The sequence below is a fragment of the Mytilus trossulus genome, chromosome 2 (assembly GCF_036588685.1).
Source record: "Mytilus trossulus isolate FHL-02 chromosome 2, PNRI_Mtr1.1.1.hap1, whole genome shotgun sequence".
Lineage (NCBI taxonomy): Eukaryota > Metazoa > Mollusca > Bivalvia > Mytilida > Mytilidae > Mytilus > Mytilus trossulus.
The window spans coordinates 96,769,864-96,790,961 of NC_086374.1; the positions used below are offsets into that span (position 1 = coordinate 96,769,864).

Here is a 21,098-nt window from a genome sequence, read left to right on the forward strand (position 1 = left end):
TCATAAGGAACCATACCACATCTTCTTTTTTATATGTGTACTAAGTTTCAAGTTGATTGGACGTCAACTTAATCAAAAACTTTCACCTGAAGCAGGACAGACTGACGATCAAACAGATGAACAGAGGCACAGACCAAAATATATAATTCCCCTAGGTGGGTTATAAAAAGTAAAATTTATTAACAGTATCTGACTCTGCAGTAAACATTTCCAGTTTTCTGTTATATGCACATTAACTGCTTAAGAAAGAACATGACAACCTCAGTATATAAGTTTTAAGGGAATATTGTTTGTAGATTATGCTGAAAGACTAATTTTCTTAGTTTCACATTTAAGATTCTGTCATAATTAGCAGGAGAATTTTAAAAGTAAATATCATTAAAAACAAACTGCACTTTATTTACTTGTGTTTATCGATGTTCATTTCCTATTACATTTTGAAAGGTGTAAACTGTGTATTCTGTTTTAAGAATGTACCAATTTTCATGCATTGAAGAAAACCTTTTTGTGGTTTTGAAATATTCTGTATAAATAATTAATACCAATCAAATAATAATGATTTCAAGGATTTTTTCTCCCTTTCTAATTTTTCTCTAAATATTATAACAGTTACAGAAAACAACAATACCTTTCTGAGTTGTGGATATCTGTCTGTTCTGGTATCATACAACATTTTACAGTGTAGCGATCTTGGATCCCACAGTTCCAGGATAGACGACCCTCTCAATGTAATCCAGATCCCGTATTCACTTGACACCATGGCAAGGATATGATCATATGGATTAACAGATACGTTAAAATTGTCCATTCCATCAAGGGTTCTGTAATAAAGATCATAATACTTCTACATTGAACTTCCAAATTATGATGAGGTTAATAATTTTTGTATGTGTTTCAATTATTGTATGTGTTTTTTTTAAATGTTAATAAAACAAATCAAATTGATCTATGAATGACTTTTATTTTGGTATTGGTATTGCAATAATAAAAAATCCCATTTTGATATCAAAAGACAATATTAGTCTACATCATTTCCTGATATCATTTAGAATTGTGATCCTGTTGAACAACTACAAACATTTCTGCATTTAACAGTCTATTATTTCAACTTGGAATTATTTTTAATTATGGAATTTGCATAATTTCTTGTGCTTGAAATTTTTAGTGGATTTTATGATAATCTGTATTTCAATGTTCTGTGCCACACACAACCCTTTCTATTACAAAGAAGATAGCAAATTTTCAATAGAATGTACTGTGCTGCGCACAACACTATCTATACAAAATACATTGTATGGAAAATCTTAAGGGTCACTCAAAAGTTTTTACTACAGAATAAACGTGAAATTTATTTACTCAATTTAAAAAAAATCCCTTATATAATTGTCTGTCTTAAATGGGATTGTCACATAGAAATCTGTTAAAACCCAACTGAATCATAGACAGTTAATTCAAAATAATAAATTATCATAGGATAAAACATATTTATATGAGGTTATTGATGATCTAACTGGACCAATGGGATAGCACAGTTAATTCATTTATAAATTGAGGAAACTCATGTGCTTTATCCTGAAGATTGTTAACCTGTATATATGTTCCTCCTTAATTCAAGATTATTTGTAGAACCCATGCCTCCATTCATATGCATTGTTAATGAAGAAATTGTTTATATATTAAAGCTGTGAAAATAGGTCAGTTTGCTAACATGGTCTAACAAAGTGTAAACCATGGAAAGAAATTCAAACTAACCAATCAAAATCAAGTATTTGTAGATATGCAAATCATGCTGATTAACTATTATTAAATTAGAACATAGGGACACACAAACACAATTTTAAAGGGTTACATTTAGAGCTATTAAAAGTCCAGATCAAAAATACTAATATCTAATCGTAAAAAAAGTCTAGTACAAACATTTCAAAGAATATGTAATAATAATTTCCAGAAGGAGCTAGGCTTGACTAGTGGATGCAAAACCAGACATGCAATAATGTACAAGATCAGATAAGAATATACTCAAGTCATTTGTACTATTCTAAATATATATGTAAAAATATACTTTTTAATTAAAGTAAGATAACTACATAAAAATAATAGAACATCAACAATCAAATATTTGTCAGAAAAAAATCAGTCTTACGTCAAGTTTTCAGAAAGACTAAAATTAATAAATGCATTAAAAGTAAATTATTGTATGTCTGTATAAATGGGGAGGTACTCTTCAAATAAAATTGTTTGGCATTTTAGCCAATGCACTTATAAAGGAGGGACATAATGGGGGGATCTTCATGACAAATAAAGATAAAAGTTCTTGCCAAATGATGTCATTGGTAATTTTGTTGTGCTCTTTTTTTAGGAGGATAAAAATACAATTGATTTTGACAGTTCACATTATTTATTTTTTCAAAATTAACTGTTAACATAATTATTTGAGACCTCCGACAAATCAAGATAAAGATATTTTGATGCACTACAGTATTTTAACTTATTTGAATTTAACAGAAGCCAAAACAAAAGTTTGAAGCCTGAATATTAAGTGCATTCCTACCATAAAGTTCAACATGGCACACATGATTTGTTAGGAGTTTTGATGACAGAAAGTGCTACGGACCCCATCCACCTGTGCTAAGTGCAATGCCATAAGTGTCCCTAGCTGGCATAGTTTATATGAAAATAATTATAAGGAATACTACACATACTAATATATGATGGGGTGACCACTTGATTTCATTTACCAATTTATATATTATATGCAATGGCATGGTAGTAATGTATACCTGCCAACTGTGACTATTTTCAGGGGATTTCCCTCATGAAAGCTCAATTTTGAAAGAGCAATTTTGTTCCCATATTAAACAAAACGGTTAATTTTAAACAATGGCTATAGGCTTTAAAAGGTATGAAGAGGCCAAAAAACAACATTAAAATACATTTGAAGGCCTGCTTGAAGCTTTTTCAGGACTATAAACATAAAAACCCCATGGTCATTTGGAAAAGTTGGCAGATATGAGGGGGGATAGGACCTTTATCAGGACCCCTCCTACCCCCTCTCAGGTATGTTAAAGGAAGGATGTTAAACTGCATCAAACAATTGGAATTCTAAGTATAACATTTATTTGGGTTTTTGACATTAGAGCTAATTGTACTAACCTTGCATGTATAATGTAAACTGTGTTACCACTGGCGCACCACAACATTTCATCCAATAGCAGAAGACAAGCTACAGGTGCTTGACCAATGGAAATATACATAACATCATTTCCTGGAGCTGGCTTCTCTATACTTTGTTGCTAAAATTAAAATATGACAGAATTGTCTACTGTAAATTTGAAATGAAAAAAAGTAATAAAAGGGCTGTTCATTTTCTTTTTGTGATTTTTGCTCTGCATGTACTTATTTCGTGTTGTTTGATGGATACCCCATATCTTTTCATTTCTGCTAAAATAAAGGCTAAGGGTTTGAATTTCGTTGTACTTCATTTTCTCAAAAACACCAACTTTGAACTTTTTATATAATAAAGTCTTGTCTTGAATAATGGCATAAAAAGGAAATGACAAAATTACCAGAAACCAATATTAAAGTTATGTACCATGCGTACAGAAACACTTAGCAGAAATACCATATAGTTTTTTTAATATGTTTTTATTTTTGGATATCTTTTAAAATTGATATACATTCTATAATATTTTTGTGTTTACCTCCAAAACTGCACATGTTCCGTCTGCTAACCCTGCAAAAATCCTAATGTTTGGTGAATCATCATCAGAGTAAACACACAGTGACAAGATGGCATCGTTCAGACGTAAACTCCATAAACATTCTCTGAAATCATTGAAAAAACATCAGATATTGAATACCATAAACATTCTCTGAAATCATTTGACAAAACATAAGTTATACTGTTCCCAGATCTACCCTGAGACTACTTTACATGACAATGTGCCATGGGAGATTTTTTTTACTGCACTGTAATCAAAGATAACCCATGACAGAGTCTTAAAGGGAGATAATTACCTTGTGACTGCACTGTAAGCATAGATAACCCATGACAGTGTACCAACCAAGACCACATTAGCATTAACTCTGCTCATACACATGACAGAGTCCCAAAGGGAGATAATTACCTTGTGACTGCACTGTAAGCATATATAACCCATGACAGAGTCCCAAAGGGGGATAATTACCTTGTAACTGCACTGTAAGCATACATAACCCATGACAGTGTACCAACCAAGACCACATTAGCATTAACTCTGCACAAACACATGACAGAGTCCCAAAGGGAGAAAATTACCTTGTGACAGCACTGTAAGCATAGATAACTCATGACAGTGTACCAAAGGGAGATAATTACCTTGTGATTGCAATGTTAGCATAAATCACCCATGACAGTGTACCAACGGAAGCAAGTTAACTCGTACAAACGGAAACTCGTACCATGTTAACACGTACCAAAAAAGTTAACTCGTAACACAGGAAAGTTGTACCACTGCAAACTCGTACCATCAAAAATATATAAAATATTAAGAAATTTTATTTTTTGTAAACTTAATAAAACTAATGTTGAATTACTTGAATTTTATACTGGATTTAATAGACAAAAATACGATTTTTTTTCTAAAAAGCTTTATTTTTTAAGCTGATCTTTCAAAGTAGTTATAATCCAGAAGAAAGAAAAAAAATTGTTTTAACTGTACCTTAAGTTGAATATCTATATCCAAATTAAATTAATTAATGCTGTAATCCATGATCACACATTGAATGCTTTGTTTACAATTGTTGAAAGCCATGTGCTTTTTGGCGGGAAAATTCGGGAACAGGAAACGTTTAACTTACATTTCATTGTAACTTGCTATTTATAAAAAGTAAGAATTTCATTCATGAAAAATTACTTTGGAATGATTAAAAATTAAATTCAATAATTATCAGTAAAAGTTTTAAAAAAGTCTTTTCATAAGAGACAACAAAGCAAATCTGCCACGGTATTTTCTATCCAAATTTTTATAGACAGGGAACATTAGCTACAAATTGGTCATTGTACTTTCAAATTATATACATTTTACAGACTTAAAGGTATTGAGTGAAAGTAAATTACATACATCATAAAACACCATTTAAATGCATTTAAATAAGTTGTTACGAGTTAGCAGTGGTACGAGTTTGCAATGGTACGAGTTTTTGTAAAGTGGTACGAGTTGACGTTGGTACGAGTTTACAATGGTACGGGATAACTATAATTCGTACCAACTAAGACCACATTAGCATTGACTCTGCACATACACATGACAGAGTCCCAAAGGGAGATAATTACCTTATGACTGCACAGTCAGCATAGATAACCCATGACAGTGTACCAAAGGGAGATAATTACCTTGTAACTGCACTGTAAGCATAGATAACCCATGACAGTGTACCAACCAAGACCACATTAGCATTAACTCTGCACATACACATTATTCTGGTGTCAAACTGAAAATAATATGCATAAAAGTATAAATTCAATGAATGATGCTGTAAATATATGCATAAGCTAGTTTCCTAAATACATACAAAAAAAATTCATGTTTCATGTTTCTGAAACCAATCCTTTAGCAGTACATTATAATCAATGAAAGCAAGCTATATGTATTACATTCAGAGTCCTTTGTTTTCAAACAATTGTATTCAGACTTCAACTTATCCAGAACTAAATCACCTTTAATATTTTCTTATTAAATATATAATAAAATTAATACTTCTTTCAATGGAGAGGGCATAAATGTTATTGAACAATTCACCACTCCACTAGGCATTTCATAATTGTGATGGAAAATTTAGCCTCACTTTTCTTTAGCTTGTAATTTGGATCTCCCTGTAGCCTTATACTTGCCCACATTTTGCCATATGACAAGAAATAGTAGATGTGTGGTTATAGCATTGGTAAAACCAATTACTGAAAAAATATAATTATTAAAAAGGACCCCCTTTCTAAAAAGATATGTGTTGAAGAAATATCCTACCTGTACAGGCATATCAAACATCAGTCCTTCTTCACATGTGACTTTACAGACCTTTCCGATATGCTGGTCACCATAGCAATACCATACTTTACCTTCAAATATTGAGAACAAAATGTTTGAAGGTCAAATAATCAGAATAAAATGTATGAAGGTCAAATAATCAGAATAAAATGTATGAAGGTCAAATATTCAGAATAAAATGTATAAAGGTCAAATTATAATAAAAAATAAAGGAATGTAGGTCTAACTAAAAAAAAAAAGATTAACACTATTAACATACAAGATGTATCTCATATAATTCCCAAAGCACTATCATGAAAAGATGTGATTATACTAATGGTATGTTTATTGTTATTTAGTACCACTTTTAGCATCCTTGGTACTTCATGGTAGTCATTTTTTTTTATGGAGATAGGAAGCCAAAGGACCAAGGAAAATACAAGAATATTCAGCAGGAAAACCTGAAATCCTTGTCAATTTAGAAGTATGTGCACTAATTAGACCTCTCTGCTAAGATAACAATGGTGATTGGACAGAAGTAAAGAAATGTTATTTAAAATAACATAGACAAACACTTCAATCAAAAATTAAATCTTTTTATAAAGTACATTTACACCTACCTTCATCAAAGACAACTGCTGTACCTATTGCCATAAAATTGCCTGATTCTGCTTCCATTTGCATATACTGAAAAAAAAAACCAGGTATAGCTGTTACAATCTGTTATTCAGTTTATATAATCGTCCAAATTTCTTTTAAAGAAATGGGTTTTTTGTGCTAATGCGGCGTAAAGCAACCAACAATCAATCAATTTAAAGAAATGGGAAATCTTTGAAATATTTTGCTTTTATCCTATTTGGACCCAAAGTCAACTTTATAGAAGCTCACACAATTCCTATGACCAGTTTTTTTCTGCATGGATAGGCATATTTTGGGACCTTGAAAATGTGTTGGTTAAAGCAGGATGTTGAATACTCAGGTGTCAGATAAGGCAGGTTACACTGTAGTTCTATTTTATATTTTAGAATATCAAAAATGAATTGCAGAAAAAATTACTCCATGTAACTTAGGTAAATATAAGTTCAAATCACTAAAAGCAAGGGGTACATGTATTGGAATCAATATTCACATAATTTAAAATATCGTATTGAAAATTCAAAATCTAATTACCAGTCACAAGAATATGACTGGTTCCTGGTTGTACTATAGAGTGTTATATTTACCAGATGTTCCCGCTCAGTAAAGGCAAGCCTCTGTAGCTCTTTCTTTTTATATTTCTCCTTCAGTGTATTCAAATAACATGTTTGTTTTGTACATATTATATTTCTCTTTGTAAATTGCCCTTCAAAAGCCACCTGAAACAAAAAATAAGAATAAGGTAAATGCCTTTTAAGAACAGGAACTGTTTAGCCTTTAAGAACAACTGAGTTCACCCATGGTTGGAGTTTTTTTGTAATTGTTCTTTTGTTTGTCTTCTATTGCTTTTGTTTGGCCATAGTGCTTTCTGTTTTTATTGGACTTCTGATTTTTGATTGCCCTCTCATCTTCTCATATCTATTTTGTTATAATTTTCAATGAAATACCCTTTACCTTTATCCTTATCTATATCTCAACGCCAACTTTCATTGACAAGAGCTGTCTGTTTTCATATCGAAGGTAGGTAGTTTTCTACAGGCACTGTGGCTTCCTCTACCAATAACAACTGGCTTCCACAAAATAGCCCAAATGTGGCACTTAAAAGTGGCATTAAAGCCCCAATAATCAACAATCAATCATCTAATTTTTGTAATCCTCAATGAAATACACTTTACTCTTATCAGTATCTTGACCATAACTTACCTTAACCAAACCTTCTACATCAAAGGAAAGTTTGGCGCTGGCCTTCACGTGTCTCATTACACTGATGGTATCTGATCGCTGGATAATGTCCTTTTCATGAATCTTCAAAATTGCCATCGAAAATCGAAACAGCACTTTTGGTCCCTCCATCAAAAAGCAATCCCAAACTCTCAGTAATGTCTGAAAAGGTAATATATTATTTAAATATCTTTTATTTTTTGAGAAGATAGTATGAGTGGAAATTTGCCTGATGAATTCAAATTTATTCCATAATGAATAAAATTTACATCAACAACATATTTCGCTTTTTTCCTAAACACACAGAATAATGTTTTCAGCACTAAAGCATGCCAAACAAGAATGTGTCCATAGTACTATGTTTTCCATGTTCAGTGCACCATGAAATTGTGGTCAAAACTCTACATTGGCATTAAAATAAGAAAGATATATCATAGGGAACATTTGTGCTAAGATACAATTTGATTGGACTTCAACTTCATCAAAATCTATCTTGACCAAAAACTTTAACCTGCAACTCCAACTTTAATATTTAGGTACAAATGACTGTAAAATTGGGGTCAAAAGTCTAAATTGGCTTTAAAAGTAGAAAGATCATAGCATAAACAACAGGTGTACTAAGTTTCAAGTTGATTGGACTTCAGCTTCATCAAAAACTACCTTGACCAAAAACTGAAGAGGGACAGACGGATGAATGGACAGACAGATGAACAGACAGACGCAGAGACCAGAAAACATAATGCCCCTCTACTATCGTAGGTGGGACAGGACAACCAGAGTGACACAGACATTCTGGAGATACAAAAATGAATAATAAACAGTGATACTTGAGAAATGGATTCAAGAATTATTATAACTGAAAATTTAGTTTCCATCCTAATCAGTTAAATTAATTTACCTATTTCATCTTTATCTTATAATTTACCTACAGTATTTCATCTTTATCTTATAATTTCATATATTTCATTTTTTTCATTTCATCTTTCTTTGCTTTCGATTGTATGTTAATTTTTATCTATTTATTCAATAAAAACAGAAAACAATGCTTGACTGGTGTTTTTTTATCAGTTAATAGAAGGTGTAAATTAGCCTTAAAGGTTACATGAACTTTTGACTAGACCACCCAAACTAGCTGTTATCCTAAACAATTACCTTATAAATTGATTATTACTTCACAAGAAGATCACTTTTCTATTCCAATTATATATTCATATTTCATTTAAACCCCAATTAGGCCTAGCAAACTTAACTACTGAAGCTGTTCCGTTCCATTCATTTCATAAATAAATAAATGGTTTGAAACTTTGAAATTATAGTTCTGTTATCTATATGTGTAGACGAAAAGGAAAATGTTCTTATATATCCTCCATACTGGTTATTCTAATTGAAAACTTAACCTACACTTTTAATGATTTTTTTTTTCATTTTGATAAAAAATTTACAGGTCTCTAAAAGTGTACTTTTATCCATATTTTTAGGGGATCTGATTCATTTATAAAATATAAAGGACATTAGTAGAAACATTCTGTACAATCAAATTTGTCTAAAACTGACAACCAGAAAAAAATGTATTTTTAATATTAATTATATTGAAATTGGTCCATTATGGTACTATCACCAAACACAGAGTTATACTGATGATAAGAAATTATACAGGTCAAAAGTCAAATTAAGGGTCAAAATTCATGAGGTATCTTAGGGATTACTTGGAAACCAGGAACATAATGTATACACTCGTGTCAATTTATTGTCCAAAAGAAGTCAGGTTCAATAATAAAGTATTTATAAAAGTAGAATAGGTAAGCTTAAGGGCTCATCAATTATAATGGCAGTGGGCTCACATGGAGACTTATCTTTGTTAAAAGTTGACTGTTTATAATTCTCAAGCTGGGTTAGAAGTGATATTTTCTAATCAATTTGATATAGAACTTTGACTTTATATACAATATTAGTATTGTTTATATCATTTCTCAAAACTTGGCCTTTTTATTACCTTTATGAGCAGATTGATGAGTATGCGAGAAATATTTAAAATAAAAATAGTTACGTTCAGGATCAAAAGACATAAATTTTTAAATTGACATATATAACAATCAAAACCTTGTATTAGCTTGAAATTTTTCAAATATTTTACTACACCTAAAAAAATATTTAATTTATCATATTTATTTCACATAACTAACAATCAAATGTTCTTGAATAATGTACCCTTTATGTAGCCTCTAATAATTACAATGGATTCTAGCCTCCAATCAAAACATACTCACATGTCAAATAACCAGCACTGAATAGTGACAGTGTTACCCAAGCTATGGAGGGTTATCTATCAAATTATTATTTGGGGATCAATGAAGTTATACTATTCTGATTTTACATTCTTGAAAAAAAATCATTTTTAAAATGTGCAGGAGGCTTGCAACTTTATTCTTGCTTCAATTGTTTTGTTTCATCAGTGGTCAGGTGACTGAAAAGCAGACGACATTCAGTCATGTGACAGAACAGCAGGAGACAGATGTGACAACTGAGGACAAGGTGACAGTTCTAGAGGCTGTGGTAAAAAGTTTACAATCAAGCATTGAAGAACTAAAAAATGAAAGGAAAACTGACAAGTAAGTTTATTTTTTCATTCTTTTTTTCAATTATATAAAAAATATTTAAACTGCAGATTAACATCTGGTGCCAAGCACAGTAAATGAGTTATCAACTTAATTTATTATAAAGCAAACTTGCATGAACTTATAAATCAGATATAATATTATTTTCTTCAGTTACAATTCTTCTTTTTTCATCAAGCAAACTGAATGAACTCATAGATCAAGGGGTTTTTTCAGTCTTATTTTTTCTTGTATTTCAAACCTCGATGAACTCATATGTATGATATATTTTTTTCCGTAAGTGAAATTTTTTCCTTTTTTTTCACACCCATCTGCTATACAGATTATCTCATAAAAACTATCTGCTTTTTTCAACTTTGATAGAACACATCATAAAACAAAACAGATCTTTTGATATAATCATATAATAGTGCAAATGTATGAAAATACAGATTAAAATCTAATTATTAACTCAGACCAGCTGCATGGGAGCAAATTACACACCTGTCTAGGTTAAAAAGAAAGATGTGTTTTTGTCACAATAAAAATAAATGGACAGGTAAAAATGGATGAGATTTTTTGTACATGTTTGTACAACTTAGTTTACAATTCTTTTAAAATAAATCAATCATTATTATTCTCTCAAAATTATTTTCAATGTTAAAAATGAGACTTTTGACCAGTTAAGCTGTGCAAAAATCCCTGATATTAACTTAAAACCAGAAATTCTACACACGAAGTTGGGTTAATGAATAATTATTATTCTGTTTAAACAAACGATACTTGATGACTTCTGATACTATTTTGTTTATGTTGCATAACTAGTATTTTTGCCAGAAATGTCATATCTATCGAAAGTCTTGTTACCGAAATAAAACTGTCATATTTGTATGCCAATATGCCTCCTCCCTGATATTTTTAATTAGTAGTGCTGTTGACTAGTTCACTCGGTATAAATAATGAATACAAAAAATAACATGTTCATTTCTTAAAAGGGAGATAACTCTCATTTTCATTAAGTTTTTGTATCCGTAGGCTTAGGGATTGTAGGTGTTTGTATTGAATCTTATAAATGAAACATTAATTATTTGTGCTCTTTATTCCAAATGTTTCTTTACAATGACAAGTGTGGATACAGATCAGTGTGGATAGCATGTTTAGATGTTAGACAGTGTTTTCTGATAAAGAGTTATCTGTTTTCACCATAGAGTTCTATGTTGAACTGAAATAGCAGTGTTGTTTTTTTAATATTGAGTTTTAATGTTCAAGACTGTCATGGAAGAGACACTACTCTTAATATTATTTTAATTTTATCAATTTAGATTTTATTTATACCTTGCTTTTAATATCAAATCTACATATTGGCCAATTTGTCTGGTATTAAATTAAGTGATTGTAGATTTAGAAAACATAATGAAACATTCATCTCTCTTTTTAACATCCATTCAAGTAATTTTTTTCTTCTCAATCCATGAAAATCAGTTACCACTGAAAATGAATGAATCCACAGTACCAAAGAGAACCAATAACAAGGTTCTTGGATTGATAAATGCACCTAACAAATGTAACAGGATTAATTTATATACTCAAATCTCCCCGTTTTTTATTTCAATCAGTGAAATTGTAAGAAATTAAAATCAAAATCAATGACTATGAATTTGATTTTTTAAAATAATATAATTAGATAAATATATTTTCAGACCCTCATGAATTTTTCTCTTCTTGACAAGGAATATAACGATACATTTTTAAGAGTAAATATAGTAAAAGTTGGGAAATATCTAAATTCTAATGGTCATTTTTTTTACAAGCATTTTGACAACCTTAGCTTACAACTATTTTGGTTTGTGCATTCTCCATGAGGCAAAATACAGAAAATTACTTTGGTCTAAAGCACCTGATTTATATAACAAGTCTTTTTTTCAATTTCAGGACCTACTATGGGGAGGTAGAAAATAGGATGATCCTGACCCATGCAGAAACTGTAACACTCCACAGTGATGTCATGCAACTTATAACAACACAGACAGAAATACAAAACAAAATAACCACACTTGATGAAAGTGTCGGAGATCTTAAGCTAGAGTCAAAACAGTTAAATTTTATACAAAAACAACTGCAAAAAGATATTGGAAGCTGGATGCAACTGAAAGACAACACAAGAAGATCCCAAAGAAGACTAGAAAAACGCCTGAAAGAAAAAATAGAAACCCTAGATAAAAAGTCAGACGTTGTGTCACAAGACTTACAGAAAACAAAAGAAAACCTTTCTCAATATTTTGAGAAGTCTACAAAAGATGCAGCAAGATTTAAAATATTTGTTCAAAATAATACTGAACAGCTAAAAGAATTCATTACCAATCAAACTGCACTATTCACACCTCTGAAGAAAGAAACAATAGGTAAAAGATTTGAAAAACTCTACAAAATATACAATATAAGCAGACCTATTGTTCCTGATAAAAGCAAAGTTTTTCAAAGCTCTGAAAGTACTGATAGAATTGAATCAGAATTTTTTCAAATTTCAAATTCAGTGGAGAATAAACTATGGAACGAGGTAGGAAGTGGAGAGGAAGGAAGTGGAGCCACTATTCCAGTCCTTACAGCTCATTCACATAGTAATTATGTGCAAAAAAATGATCTATTGATAGAACTCCAAGAACGAGACGTTGAAATCACAACTTTACTTGATATGTATGACAACTTAAAACAAGGGCTCGCAGTAATGGAAGGGAGAATTCAGGAAATAAGACTTGGAAATTTCATGGAAAGATTGCAAGATTCATTTATAAATTTCACCCAGAAAGTTTTGACGATTGACCAGTGGAAAATGGCTAGTGGCCAACTTATAAACTCTACACAAGTAAACCAACAGCATATAGCGGGTCTAACAAGTATGATATTTAATAATACAAACTTTCTCAGGGAATTAGACATGAAAATATCTCATGCTCAGTCTCTCAGTTATCAACAATTCAGTTTGTTACGAATTCATATCATACAACTTAACAATACAGTACAAGACATGAAAGAAGAATGGAATCGTAATGGACGTAATAAAAATACGCATCATATTCCTCCACCTGTTTATGTGCATAGGATACAAAACGACCATCAAAATACAGGAACACTTCTGTCAAGGATTGAGGATATTGCCTTACAAGTAGTGTATAATGAGAACAGAATCGCCAAAATGGAGCTGAAAATTTTAAATGAAAGTTTGTTAGAGTGCAAAAAGGTGAATGCCGATATATATCAAGATTCCAGAATGATTCAAATAGAAAAGTCTATGGTAAAAATGTCCGAAGCTTCTCATATGGTGAAAGAAATACTAAATCAGGTCCAGCGTGACTTGTACCAGGAATATGTAATCAACAGAAATCAGAGTGATGTCATTAATGTAATCATAAAAGATATCAACAAAATTGATCATATCTTCCCTCAGATAGCCAACATACAACGTCAGATAAACTACTTCCAGTTTATGATTCCAAAAGGTAGTCTATACTGAACACTATAATAAAAATCTGCATGATTTCTTATGTTTTTCAATATTGACTGATTAATCCTATATTGGTTCTATAATAAAGTCATTAATAAGTGCTTCAAACAAATATCTAAAAAAAAGACCTGTTTATATGGGAAAACAAAGATTCATTGCTTGACTGATTGTTAGTGTTTTCTGCACACAAGGCTATATCAAAGCAACCTGTTTTTTTTGGTTTTTTCCCCCTTAAACTGGTTAATAATATTGATAACCGAGTTTGCAGTCATTAACAAAATTGTTTCATTACACATACTCACATACTACATGGGTAATTGTGATATAATTTCATTTTAAAAATAACATTTTTTCACAATAATTGAAAAAAATAACACTTTATTTGCTTATTGAAAGGTAAATACATTTTTCAGAGATAATTTCAGAACAGAGCCAAATTTGTGGTTTGGACAACTGTAAGAATGAACTAAGAAAAAAAAGAAGAAGCCTGTTACATTGTATAAATATGTTTTACTCAAATACAATAATTCTATGTAAATCTTTGTCTTTTAGACTGCTATGGTTACCACAGAAGAGGATTTAAGGATTCAGGTGTTTATATAATTAATCCAGCCAATACAAACTTATCAATTCAAGTTTATTGTGACCTTGAAGATGAGGATACTGGCTGGACATTGATACAAAGAAGGATGGATGGGACATTAGACTTTAATAGACCATGGCAGGAGTACAAGTTTGGGTTTGGTCCGGCTGATAGTGAATTTTGGCTTGGAAATGATCTCATTCATATGCTTACTACCTCAAATTCAACGTTAAAAGTAGACATGATCGATCAAAACAATCAACATTGGACTGTTACTTATGATCAATTTTTTATTGCCTCTGAACGGGAAAACTATAAAATTTCAGTTAGTGGTTTCCATGGAAACAATACAGACAGTCTGGGTTATATCAATGAAATGGGTTTCAGTACATATGACCGTGACAATGACGGCAGCAGTTCACATTGTGCAATGTTTTATACAGCTGGGTGGTGGTATAAACACTGTCACTATGGCAACCTAAATGGCCGCTACCGTTTAGGCATGGTTTGGTACAATTTTTATGAAGGTAAATGGATTCAATTAAAATATGCTTCCATGAAAATCAAACCAAATCTTTGATGTAATTTGAATTTTAGTTTCTAAATACTTGCTATTTTAAAAAGTAAGTAGACTTAGGTTGCTCTGAAGTCTTCTGGTCAATTCATCAACTTATCCCATGGACCAAGATAATCCCCAAAAGTCTGTCATAAGTCAGCGCAGCCTTTGTCTAGATTTAAAATGCAATGGAAAATGTAATTTTATGCTGCTTCTGTAAACCCTGAAGGGGAATTGGTTGATTTGTATTAAATATATTTTTATAAAATGAGAAAATTTTGAGTTTTATTCAAACCAGCTTAACCAAGTGTGATTCATGTAAAAAACAATAAAAGAAATCAAATATAAAACATGTATCAGCAACAAACTATGAAATAAGAACAGGCATATTAGTTTAGTCCAAAATGATCCTAGGATCCTTTAAAAGAACATTTTCCAACACATAGGATGCAAAGTTAAAACTGTCAGTATGGTTTGGTTGTTGGATTAACACTCAGTCAGTAAATCACAAGGAACTTTTCAAATGGATGTGCTTATCTCAAGAGATTGTTTTAAAACATTTCCAACAGGCTTCAACATTTAACTAAGTTCCAACCAGATTCTCCGCAGGGCGCAGCTTTATACAACCGCAGCGGTTGAACCCTGACCAATCATTAACTATCCATGTACAACAAAGGATTCATGTCCATTTCCCCCAAGAGATTTCCACATCTCCTTTAATTTATATATAGGGGGACTTGTTGAAGAGACTTTCATTTATATTTTAGATTCTTATTCAAGGATAAGCTTATATTTTTTACTTGTTGACATCTATCCTTCTTCCACATTTCAACTTTTCCATTTGGATGAATGATTTGTCTTAAAACAATGTAAGTTAAAGTGCGTAAATTTCTTAGGTCAATTTTACAAATACATTATCAAAGTAATTAAATGTAAATAGTTTTATCTAGGACTTAATATAGAAATAATTAACAAAATTAGGTTATCATCAAGAGTACTAACATTGTCCCCTTTAAAAGTAATTTCATATTCATTAGTATTTCAAATTAATAAACAGTTTGTCCTAATAACATGCCATATATATCCTGACAAAATCGACTGATATATTGAACTTTTGGTTTCTAATTGGGTACACTGTAAATTCAGAAATTATTGTGATATTTTTATTATTGCAAAAAAATATGACAGGGTTATAATCCATCAATTTAAACTTGTATTTTGAAATCTAATTGCAATAATTAAATTCTTTTTATGAATTAAACTGGATTTTTCTCAGTATTGAAAAATTAAATCATATTTGTAAAGCAACAAAGATTTTTCTCAAAATCATAAAATTTTTAAATCGCATTTTAGTCTGAAATGACAAAAACACAATAATAAATGCAGGCAATAGTTTCTGAATTTACATGTATTATATTCTTCTTCAGAAATGAACTCATGATTTTTTATACGACCGCAAAATTTGAAAAAATTTTCGTCATATATTGCTATCACGTTCGCGTCGTCGTCTGCGTCGTTGTCGTCCGAATACTTTTAGTTTTCGCACTCTAACTTTAGTAAAAGTGAATAGAAATCTATGAAATTTTAACACAAGGTTTATGACCACAAAAGGAAGGCTGGGATTGATTTTGGGAGTTTTGATCCCTACATTATAGGAATAAGGGGCCAAAAAAGGTGAAAAAAAACATTTTCTTGTTTTTCGCACTGTAACTTTAGTTTAAGTGAATAGAAATCTATGAAATTTTGACACAAGGTAAATGACCTCAAAAGGAAGGTTGGGATTGATTTTCGGAGTTTTGGTCCTAACAGTTTAGGAATTAGGGGCCAAAAAGGGGTTCAAATAATCATTTTTCTTGGTTTTCGCACCATAACTTTAGTAAAAGTAAATAGAAATCTATGAAATTTAAACACAAGGTTTATGACCTCAAAAGAAAGGTTGGTATTGATTCTGGGAGGTTTGGTCCCAACAACAGTTTTGGAATAAGGGGCCCAAAGGGTCCAAAATTAAACTTTGTTTGATTTCATCAAAAATTGAATTATTAGGGTTCTTTGATGTGCCGAGTCTAATTGTGTACTTAGATTCTTAATTATTGGTCCTGTTTTCAAATTGGTCTACATTAAGGTCCAAAGGGTCCAAAATTAAACTTAGTTTGATTTTGACAAAATTGAAACTTTGGGGTTCTTTGATATGCTGAATCTAAAAATGTACTAAGTTTCTTTTATTATTGGCCCAGTTTTCAAGTTGGTCCAAATCAGGGTCCAAAATTAAACTTTGTTTGATTTCATAAAAAATTGAATAAAAGGGGTTATTTGATATGCCAAATTTAACTGTATGTAGATTCTTAATTTTTGGTCCTGTTTTCAAATTGGTCTACATTAAAGTCCAAAGGGTCCAAAATTAAACTTTGTTTGATTTTAACAAAAATTGAATTCTTGGGGTTCTTTGATATGTTGAATCCAAACATGTACTTAGATTTTTAATTATTGGCCCAGTCTTCAAATTGGTCCAAATCAGGATCTAAAATTATTATATTAAGTATTGTGCAATAGTAAGAAATTTTCAAGTACACAGTATTGTGCAATAGCAAGGATTTTCAAATGCACAGTATTGCACAATATCAAGAAATATCTAATTTCATAATATTGTGCAATAGCAAGATTTTCAATTGGAGTTATCTTTCTTTGTCTAGAATAGGTAGTTGAATAAACTTAAATCATTGTTTTATTCAATATACAATGTATATTCACTTTTACTACCAACTGATAAATTAAAACAATCTGTACCATTCAGTGATAACAAGCACTTTTTAACATTTTAATATTTTATGATGTATTTAAATGAGTAATTATTGTTGCAAACTCAATTAGAAATTTGAATTGAGATTAGTTTTGGAATAAAGGATAGGGGGTGTGAAAAAAAAATTGGGGGGGGGGGGGGGGGATGGGTTCAATTTTTCTCATTTGAAATTTCATAAATAAAAAGAAAATTTCTTCAAACATTTTTTTGAGAGGATTAATATTCAACAGCATAGTGAATTGCTCAAAGGCAAAACAAAAAATTTAAGTTCATTAGACCACATTCATTCTGTGTCAGAAACCTATGCTGTGTCAACAATTTAATCACAATCCAAATTTAGAGCTGAATCCAGCTTGAATGTTGTGTCCATACTTGCCCCAACCGTTCAGGGTTCAACCTCTGCGGTCGTATAAAGCTGCGCCCTGCGGAGCATCTGGTTTTATTTTGTATAAAAATTTCTGTATTAACAATGAAAACAAAATAGTGTATACTTTTCCTATATAGTTTTTATCAAGTTGTTGACATGTTTTCTTGACCAAACAACATTTGACTTAAACTGTCTGAAATCATTTTTGAATTAGATTATCACAAAAAATATATTATTTTGTTTGTGATGGCTAGCTTGTATATACATAAACATTGAATTAACAAATGACGGGACTAATCATTTATTTTAAATTCCTATCTAAAAATTAGTTTTGATATTTGAGTTGCTTATATCTACCCTTTCAAATTTGACAATTGGTTCTCTTTGGTTGAATGACATTTCCAGAAACTAATTTGGTCTTTAAATAAACACAAACTCCTACCATTAAGTTGTGAATCTATGCTGCTGTTGTAAAGATATCCAGTCAAATGCATTTCACTGTTTCAGAATCTAATGCATTCTGGGTAATGTTTTCAAAAGAATAAACCAAAGCATTGTTACTGGTTAAAAACGTCATACAAAATTCAAATTCAATCAATGACATGCCTTTTTTTTCATTTTGTTGTACGAACAATAAAATGACTCATAGTCCTTTAGATTCTGCAACAGCCTTATTGGCATTTGAGTATAATGTCTTTATTCTTTCTTGTTTTATTTCTACCCTTAATTCCTTTAACTCTTGAACTGACACCAAACACTAAGCTCAATCAAACCAGAAATGCTATATTCTTCATCCCTAAGACTAGCAGATGCTCTTTGAACTCATTGTTCTTATTTTGTTTCTATAATCCTAGTCAACTCTTTACCTTAGAGCTAATTTCCTCATGCATGTAGAGCAGGACTTTGGTTAGCTTGCTTGCTATGTTTGTACATTGTTCAATTGTATTTGGGATAACGTCCAATCAAATTTGAATATAATATATACAAGTCTAACTATTTCTATGTGTATTTTTTACAGACGTCAATCTTATTACAAATTTTCAGCAAATATTTAAAAAAAGAAAGCAAGCGAGCCAACGAAAGTCTTATTCTTCAAGCTTTAGAAATTAGCTCTAATAAAACAAATCAATTGCTTACCATAAAAGGAACAGCATCAAATAATATGGCAAGGAACCAGTTTAGTGTGACTGTTGATAGCTCTATATCAATTGCTTACCATAAAAGGAACAGCATCAAATAATATGGCAAGGAACCAGTTTAGTGTGACTGTTGATAGCTCTATATCAATTGCTTACCATAAAAGGAACAGCATCAAAGAATATGGCAAGGAACCAGTTTAGTGTGACTGTTGATAGCTCTATATCAATTGCCTCTAGATGTCTATAAAGTTGGGGTAGTCTGTGAGCCAGTAGATCTTTCAGCACTTGTTGGTCTGCCTGAGCACCAATGAGATTCTGGTCAAAGTAATGATTGGAAAAGAACTTCTCAGCAACAGCCACTAAAGTCCTGAAATTTGAAATTCATGTATCAATTACTTACATATAGTTTTTGAAAGCAATTTGACTGTTACTGAATAAAACCACCATTTAAGAAGATATGGTATGAGTGCCAATGAAACAACTCTCCATCCAATATCAGTTTTCTTTTTATAGAGCAGAAAATGTCTTGCCATTGATAAGAGAAGTTCTACAGAAACTTATGTGAAATCCAGGGGAGACAATTTAAATCACAACTATGGGTGTTTTTTTAGTGAAGTAAAATGTGAGAGAAATTCCAAAAGGCCTCAATAGATAGTAACCCAATTTAAAAAGTGCCATCCAGAGGCAGATTTATGAGGGGGGGCCCAGGGGGCCGCCACTCCCCCTTTTAGGGAAACAATTTGGTTGCTTATATAGGGAATCACTGAAGCATGACTGGAGCGGCCCCCCTCTTAGGTCAGTGAGTGGGCCCCCACTTATGAAAAATTCTGGATCCGCCACTGCCATCTGTTGAAAACATACACCCCTAAAAGTTCTACAATTAACTCCAAAATAAGTATTTCCATAATATCTGGCTTTATTTTTGTTTTTTTCACTACATATAATCTCAACTACAACAATTTAGAAAAAATGTCAATAATCTGAGATGAGTGGTTGAAACCTCAGGTTTGAAATTTACATGCAAACTCCTATCATATTCCACAGCTTTAGAGTTATCTCCCATATCTTGAATTTGAAGAACTGAATAACATTTGTAACGGTTTGACAATTTAAGAAATTTAATAATTTACCAGCATAGTTGAAATAATTTTCAATTGATATGTTAAAATATATAAATATGAAAAGTGTCAGCAGAGTAATGCTTCTGGGAATTTTCTAAAAATAAAAATGTCTAAATTTGCTACACAAGTTTAGAAACGTTCAGCCAAAAGAGGAATAACTCCAACTGACTTAAGTTCAAAGAATAAGAAATAAACACACTGCATGCTGAATGACTTCAAACCTATGCTGAGAGACTTTTGTTTTATTGAATTTACTAACATTTTTATTCAATGTGGAAAATATTATGTTTTCTGGCAAAGGTGAAGTAAATTTCAACAATCAGTTTCAATACTAACTGACTATGCAGTATGGGCTTTGTTCATTGTTGAAGGCCATACGGTGACCTATAGTTGTTAATGTCTGTGTCATTTTGGTCTTTTGTGGATGGTTGTCTCATTGGCAATCATACCACATCTTCTTTTTTATATAACACAATGAATCTCAATTAGCCATATTTGGTTATATTTGTGCTTTTTGGTGCTGACTAACTCCAGATCAAACATTTCATTTCAACTACCACGCATTCATGTATAAGACTAG

General features: G+C 31.2%; 2 protein-coding genes across 4 annotated transcripts in view; one reads left to right on the plus strand and one right to left on the minus strand.

Moving 5' to 3' along the window:
• The window catches only part of LOC134708463 (uncharacterized), a 76,407-nt gene that overhangs the window by 7,057 nt on the left and 48,252 nt on the right, over positions 1–21,098 (minus strand). For all 3 annotated transcript variants that reach the window (XM_063569015.1, XM_063569014.1, XM_063569016.1), the window contains 9 exons: positions 19,554–19,764; positions 7,842–8,021; positions 7,226–7,357; positions 6,623–6,689; positions 6,003–6,094; positions 5,375–5,472; positions 3,702–3,825; positions 3,154–3,293; positions 629–821 (listed from right to left, as the gene is read on the minus strand). In XM_063569015.1, the coding sequence (XP_063425085.1) occupies positions 629–821; positions 3,154–3,293; positions 3,702–3,825; positions 5,375–5,472; positions 6,003–6,094; positions 6,623–6,689; positions 7,226–7,357; positions 7,842–8,021; positions 19,554–19,764 (1,237 nt within the window). The remainder of the gene's footprint in view (positions 1–628; positions 822–3,153; positions 3,294–3,701; positions 3,826–5,374; positions 5,473–6,002; positions 6,095–6,622; positions 6,690–7,225; positions 7,358–7,841; positions 8,022–19,553; positions 19,765–21,098) is intronic.
• On the plus strand, positions 10,137–15,301 carry LOC134708462 (protein scabrous-like). Its single transcript, XM_063569013.1, has 3 exons — positions 10,137–10,468; positions 12,386–13,950; positions 14,508–15,301. The coding sequence occupies exons 1-3, from the start codon at positions 10,260–10,262 to the stop codon at positions 15,116–15,118; spliced, it is 2,385 nt and encodes a 794-aa protein (XP_063425083.1). The 5' UTR covers positions 10,137–10,259; the 3' UTR covers positions 15,119–15,301.

Bases quoted from the DNA above. Each gene is read 5' to 3' on its own strand.
- LOC134708462 (XM_063569013.1), top strand. From the start codon at position 10,260: ATGTGCAGGAGGCTTGCAACTTTATTCTTGCTTCAATTGTTTTGTTTC. The intron at 10,469-12,385 runs GTAAGTTTATTT...TTTCAATTTCAG, and splicing joins AATGAAAGGAAAACTGACAA to GACCTACTATGGGGAGGTAG. The intron at 13,951-14,507 runs GTAGTCTATACT...TTTGTCTTTTAG, and splicing joins CCAGTTTATGATTCCAAAAG to ACTGCTATGGTTACCACAGA.